General features: G+C 73.3%; 2 protein-coding genes across 2 annotated transcripts in view; both read right to left on the bottom strand.

The window, feature by feature from the left end:
• Nucleotides 1-3,137: 3,137 nt before the first annotated feature.
• AURANDRAFT_67533 (expressed protein) lies at nt 3,138-3,572 on the bottom strand (the record flags this gene model as incomplete). The annotated part of the gene is made up of 1 exon (XM_009043069.1): nt 3,138-3,572. The coding sequence occupies one exon, from the start codon at nt 3,570-3,572 to the stop codon at nt 3,138-3,140; it is 435 nt and encodes a 144-aa protein (XP_009041317.1).
• Nucleotides 3,573-4,019: 447 nt separating this feature from the next.
• Nucleotides 4,020-6,720, bottom strand: part of AURANDRAFT_72618 (hypothetical protein) — a gene marked incomplete at both ends in the record, with an annotated part of 2,980 nt that continues 279 nt past the window's right edge. The window contains one exon of the mRNA XM_009043068.1: nt 4,020-6,720. Within this exon, the coding sequence (XP_009041316.1) occupies nt 4,155-6,701 (2,547 nt within the window).

Genomic DNA, 6,720 nt, shown 5'->3' on the forward strand with positions numbered 1-6,720 from the left:
CGCGCGCGCGCGCGGCCGCCGACGACGAGCGCGCGCGCGCGGAGGCCGTGCGCGCGCCGCTCGCCGCGCGTCGCCGCGGGCCCGCCGCCGTCGCCGACGGCCTCGACGCCCCGCGGCGTCGACTCGCCGCCGTCGTCGCCCGCGACGAGCGCGGCGACGCACTCCTCCCACGCGAGGGGCGCCGCGGCGCCCGCGCAGCGGCGCCGGAGCAGCGCGCGGAGGCCCGACGCCGCGAGGGCCGCGCCGCCGCGCGACGACGCGACGACGCGCGCGCGGAGCTCCCGCGGCGCCGCGGCGCCCTTGCCCGGCTCGACCTCCGCCGCGGCGAAGCAGCGCTCGAGCTCCGCGACGTCGCGCGCGTCCGCGGCGCGCTCGACGGCGCGCGCGGCCGCGACGAAGCCGCCGTGCGCGGACCTGTGCCGAAACCAAATCTTCAACCCGACTTCAATGTGAGCGTATTCGAATGTATTGACACAAGCTCTTCGGCTGGGCTTCGAGAACTCGACGAGAGCGATCGATCCGTCCAAAAATCAACCGAATCGACTTTGATTTGACCGAGCTAGAGAATTCTCAAGTTTGGTGGGGACCCCCCAAACCAGTGGTTGGTTTCGGCACAGGCGCGGACCGGAGGAAGCCGACGGCGCGCCCCCAGGACAGGGACCCGCCGTCGAGGGGCCCGCCGCCCGGGCGGCCGCGCCGCGCGGCCGCCGGCGCCGCGTCGCCCTCGCGGACGCCCCAGGGCACGTCCGCGAGCCCGGGCGCCGCGGACCGCCGGAGCGCCTGCGCGGCGTTCGAATCTTCGACCCGACTTCGATGGGCGCATACGCGACGGTGTCGAACTCTTCGGCCGCGCTTCGAGCACTCGACGAGAGCCATCGATTCGTCCAAACATCGGCCGAATCGACGTCGATGTGACCGAGCTCGAGAGTTCGGTCGGGACCCCCCGACCCGGCGGTCGCGTTCCGCGCGGCGGAGCGCGGCGACGAGGTCGTTCCAGGGCACGCGGCCGCCGTCGCGCGCGGCGACGCGCTCGAGGCGCGCGAAGAGGTCGAGGAGCGCGCGCGCGGCGGCCGCCGCGCGCCGCGCGTCGTCCGCGCGGCGCGCGGCGCGCGCGAGCGCGGGCGCGTCGCCGGCCGACGCCGCCGCGTCGAGGAGCGCGGCCGCGCGCGCCGCGTGGCCCCCGGCCTGGGGCCAGAGGCCCGCGTCCGCGTAGCCCTCGGCGAGGTCCACGAGCGCGCCGAGCGTCTCCGGCGCGGCCGTGCCGAAGCAGAGCCGCGAGAGCGCGACCGCGCGCATGCGACCGCCGAGGAGCGCCTGGGCGGCACACGGGTGATGCAACGTCGCTTCAACGTGAGTGTGCCGCGCGCGCGCGTTCCGGAAAACACATCCACGCGTCGAGACCGTTCCGAGAGATGATCGCTCGTCCAAAAATCAGCCGAAACGAGTGGAACACGGCCGAGCTAGGAGCCTTTGAAGCTGGGAATGTCGCACCCTTTTGCCGCGCCGAGGAGCGCGTCGCGCGCGGGCCCGCCGCCGAGCCGCGGCCGCGCGCCGCCCGCGCCGCCGCCCAGCGCCGCCGCGACCTCGTCGCGCTCGAGCCGCGCCTCGAGCGCCGCGCAGTCGCCGAGGAGCAGCGCGAGCCGCGCGCGCGGCGGCGCGGCGGCGCGCGCGGCGCCGTCGGCGCGGAGCCGCGCGGCGGCCGCGAAGCGCGCGGGCGGCGCGTCCGGCGCGTCGCGCGCCGCGCCCGGCGCCGGCGCCTCCGCGGCGCCGAAGCCCCAGGCGTCGCCGCCGTCGGCCGACGCGCCGCCGCCGTCGACCGAGCCGCCGCCTCGACCGAGCCGCGAGCGCGTAGAGGCCGCCGCCGACGAGGTCCGCGGCGCCGGCCTCGGGCGTCACCGGCTCCGGCGACCCGCCCCCCTCGAAGGCGCGCACGAGGAACGGCTCCCGCGGCGACCCGCCGCAGCCCGAGCCCTCGTCGTCGTCAGACTCGGCGCCGAAACCGAAGACGCCGAGGTCGCCGCCGCCGCCGGCCATGAGCGCGTCGTCGGCCTCCGCGGCGGCGAAGCCGGCGTCGAAGTCCGGCGCGTCGCCGCCCGCCGGCGCGTCGCCGTCGTCGGCGGCGTCGGCGGCGGCGCCGTCGTCGTCGTCGGCGGCGGCGTCGACGGCGCCGCCGTCGCCGTCGTCGGCGGCGGCGGCGGCGGCGCCGGCGGCGCCGTCGTCGGCGTCGAACGCGTCGCTCTCGTAGTCGGGCGACGGCGGTGCGTCCGGCGGCGCGTCCGGCGGCGCGTCCGGCGGCGCGTCCGGCGCCGCGGGCTCGGCCGCGGGCTCGGCCGGCGCCGCCGCGACGCCGAGCGCGTCGCCGAGCGCGACGCCCGCGAGCGCGTCCCCGTCGTCGAAGGCGACGTCGACGGCGCCGTCGCCAACGGCGGTCACCGCGCCCCAGTACCAGTTGCCGTCCTCGAAGCGCGCGAGGACCCGCGCGTCGACGGCCGCGCCGAGCGACGCCAGGGGCGCGACGGCCGTGATCCACGCCGCCTCGGCGACGGCCACGTCGCCGTCGTCGTAGGTCACCTCCCGCCGCCCGTCGCCGTCCGCCGCCCCGGCGGTCCCGAGGAAGATGTCCTCGCCACCACCATACCTTACCGCGACTCGCACCCCCATCACGCGGCAGCCGCGGCTAACCGACGAGCGTTTTTTTTCCGCTCAACGCATCGTTCAAGGTGCCGGCGTATTAATATTGTTCTCGAGGGGTTCGCGGCGATTTCGGCTTGTTCGCGAGACGACCCCTCGTCCGGGCCCCTCGGCCGAGCGAACTTCCCCTCGTCCGAAAGGTCCGAGCCCTGGGTCCGATCCTGGGCCCATCGACGTGCCAGTGCTCTCGACCGTGACCTGCCGCGGCTCTCGAAGAATCTCGAGGAAACCAGAAACCTAGGTGGGGACGCGGCTGCACGAGGGTCCGAGGGTCCGCACCCTCCGTCCGCGCGCCCGGGGGCGTCGGCTGCGGGGTCGACGCCCTCGCCCCGAGGGCGCCGACTCGGAAGCCGACTTACGGCCGAAATCGCCGCTCCCCCCCCCCGGGCCTCAAGCGGCGTGCCCGGCCCGCGATGGGCGCGCGCTCCTGGCCTGAGGAACGGGCGTCACTCGCGGGCGCGCTCGCCCAGGGCGCCGCTCAGGATCGCCGCGAGGCCGGCCGCCGCGACGAGGCCCGCGGCCTGCGCGCGCTTGGACGCGGGCTCCCGGGTCACCGCGGCGACGTAGACGATGGGCGCGGCGACGAGCGCGGCGGCGAGGAGCGCCTCGCCGAGGCGGCCGAGGGGGTCCCCGGCCCGCTCGCGGCCGGGGGCCGCCTCGAAGCGCCGCGGGTCGTCGCGGTCGCGCGCGACCTCGCGCCGGAGCTCCTCGAGCTCCGCGGAGAGGCTCGCGACCGCCTCCGCGATCAGCTCCCGCTCCTTCCCGGACGCCGCCCGGCAGCGCCGCACGGCCGAGCGCCGCACGGCCGGGTCGCGCGCGAGCTTCGCGCCGATCGCCAGCGCGCGCCGCGCCATCTCGTCGCGCGCGCGGAGCGCCGCCATGGCCGTGGCGTCTCTCCGGAGCGCCCGTTTCAAGAGTTCGGGCACGAGCGCCCGCACGTCGTGCGCCGCGGCGTCGTCCTCGACGACCTCGGAGGCCAGGGCCGCCGGAGCGTCGCCCCCGTCGAAAGCCACCGTGTGGTGGGCGGCGCCAGCCGCGACCGCCGCAAGAGTCTTCGCCGCTCGCAGGGACATGAGGCGAATGATCGCGGAACAACACACCCTCTCCGACCCGACCCAGCAGCGCGAGTGTAGATGCGCCTCCCTTGACCCAGACAGGGCAGCGCGACCGAAAGTTCTCGCGTGCACGTCCAACCTCAATAACTAGTCCAACCTCAGGTCGGGCGCGCATCCCCTTCAATAACTAGTCCAACCTCAGGCGAAAGATGGCGAACTCCGCGCGCCTTCGACGCGTCCTTCGACGACCGACGCCCGCCCGCCCTCGCTCCGCGGGCCGCCCGCCCTCCTCCCGGGCCGCGCTGGAAGGGGGGGGGAGGGGGTCGTTAGTGCTTGCCCCCGGGCTCGCCGGCGCGCGGCGCGCGCGCGGCGGCGCCCGGGCGGGACGGCCCGGTGCCGCCGCGGCGCCTAGAGGCGGTCGAGGAAGCGGTCGAGGGGCGGGATCTCGGGCGCGAGGCCCTTGCGCGCGCGGACGTCCGTGATGACCTTGCCCGGCTTGGTCTCCGGGTCCGTGGGGTCGCCCGCGAGGACCTGCCAGTGCGAGAAGACCATCTGGGGGAACGCCTTGCCGCCCGTCGCCGCGCGGACGTCCGCGTTGAAGCCGAAGGACTCCATGACGGGCATGTGGGCCTTCATCTGGACCATGGGCGTGCCCGGGCGCTGCTCCTCGTGGAAGACGACGCCGCGGCGGCGCGTGAGCACGCCGTAGCAGCCGCCCATGGCGTCCTGGGGCACGGAGATGTCGACGAGGAAGAGGGGCTCCTGGAGCACGGGCTCGGCCGTGAGCATGGACGCGAAGAGGACGCGGCGCGCCGTGGGCATGATCTGGCCCATGCCGCGGTGGATCGCGTCCGCGTGGAGCGTGACGTCGAGGAGCTTGAACGCGACGGACCGCATCTGCTCGTCGCAGAGCACGGAGCACTTGGACGCCCACTGGAAGCCCGCGACGACGGACTCGCGGATCTCCGCGAGGTAGTTGACGCCCTTGGTCTGGTCGTAGATCAGGTTCGCGCCGGAGCCGTCGGGCCCGAAGCCCCAGATCTTCCGCGCGTCCGTCACGTCCCAGCCGTACTCGTCGGCCATGGCGCGCGCGCGGAGCTTGGGGTCGTCCTTGGCGGAGATCTTGCCGTCCTCGATGGCGTCGGCGAGCTCGTCGGAGAGGGGGTGGGCCTCCATGTAGAGCCGGTTGTGCTTGTTGGGCGACTTGGAGAGGCAGGTCTGCGCGGACGTCGCGCCGACGGACTCGCGGTAGGACACGACGGGGTCCGAGACCTTGACCTCCGTGCCCATGAAGTCCTCCTGGAGGTCCTTGAGGCAGATCTCGAGGTGGAGCTCGCCCGTCGCCGCGATGATGTGCTCGCCGGACTCCTCCGTGTAGCAGAGGACCATGGGGTCGCTCTTCGCCAAGCGCTTGAGGCCCTCGACGAGCTTGGGCAGGTCCTGGGCCTTCTTGGGCTCGACGGCGCAGCGCACGACGGGCGACACGGAGAACTTCATCGTCTTGATGCAGTGCGCCTCCTCGCACGTCGTGATCGTGCCCGACTTGAGGAGGTACTGGTCGACGCCGACGAGGCCGCACGTGTTGCCCGCGGGGATGTCCTGGACCTGCTCCTGGAAGCGACCCATCATGATCAGCGTGCGCTGGATGTTCTTGACCCAGAGGTCGCTCTTCTTGCCGGGCACGTAGTTGGGGCCCATGATGCGGACCTTCTGGCCCGTCGCGATCTTGCCCGAGAAGACGCGGCCGAAGGCGAAGAAGCGGCCGCGGTCGGAGGACGGCACCATCTTCGAGATGTACATCATGAGGGGCGCGCCCTCGGACGTGTCGCACGTGCGGATCGCGTTCGCGGCCGCGTCGTCGAGCGGGCCGTCGTACAAGTTCTCGACGCGGTAGCGCTGCGCGGCCGCGGGCGACGGCAGCTTGACGACGATCATCTCGAGGATGGCGTCGCCGACGGGGAGCCACTTCTGCATGACGCGCTTGAGCAGCGGCTTGCCCACGAGCTCCTCGTCCTCCTTCTTGAGCGTCACGCCCACCGCTTTCAACAGCTTCGCGATCTTCGCGCGCTTGTCCTCCATGACGGCCGTGAACATCTTGCAGATGGGCGACATGATGAACTGGCAGAAGGCGCGCTCCAGCGTCCCGTCCTTGTCGGACTTGACCCACTTCTTGCCCTTGGCGTCGAAGAAGTTGTCGCCCCAGAGCTTCTGCATCATCTTGTCGTAGCCGATGCCGAACTTCTCGCTGTACATGCGCGCGAACTTGCAGAGCGTGAAGCCCCACTGGTGCAAACCGGACCCGAAGGACACGGTGCCCTTCTCGGGGTAGACCTGGCAGTCGCCGAGGAGCTCGTCGTTGTACGTCGCGATGATGACGTTCACGGACTCGACGGACCGCGCGAAGCACTGGTACATGTCCTCGGGCGAGAGCTGGAGCTCGAGCAGGGCCCGGTCGACCTTGTTCACGTGGAGCACGGGCTTGACGCGCTCGGAGATGGCCTGGCGGAGCACCGTCTCCGTCTGCACGCAGACGCCCTCGATCGTGTCGACGACGACGAGCGCGCCGTCCGTGATGCGCAGCGCCGCCGTGACTTCCGAGGAGAAGTCGACGTGGCCCGGCGAGTCGATGAGGTTGATGAGGTACGAGTCGTCCGTGATCGCCGGCGCGCCGTCCTCCGTCGCCGGTTTCAGCACCTCCGACTCGCCGCCGCCCGTGACCTTGAGCGCGCGGCCCTCGGCGGCGGCGATCTCGGCCTTCTCGCCCGCCGACATCTTGTACTCGAAGAACATGGAGATGCCCGTCGACTTGATCGTGATGCCGCGCTCGGCCTCGTCCGCGCGCGTGTCCGTGTACCGCGTCTCGCCAGCGTGCTTCTGCGCGATGATGCCCGCCTTGGCGACGAGGGAGTCCGTGAGCGTCGACTTGCCGTGGTCGACGTGGGCGATGACGGACATGGACCGGATGTTGAACTTG

The sequence above is a fragment of the Aureococcus anophagefferens genome, assembly GCF_000186865.1.
Source record: "Aureococcus anophagefferens unplaced genomic scaffold AURANscaffold_41, whole genome shotgun sequence".
Classification (NCBI taxonomy): Eukaryota; class Pelagophyceae; order Pelagomonadales; family Pelagomonadaceae; genus Aureococcus; species Aureococcus anophagefferens.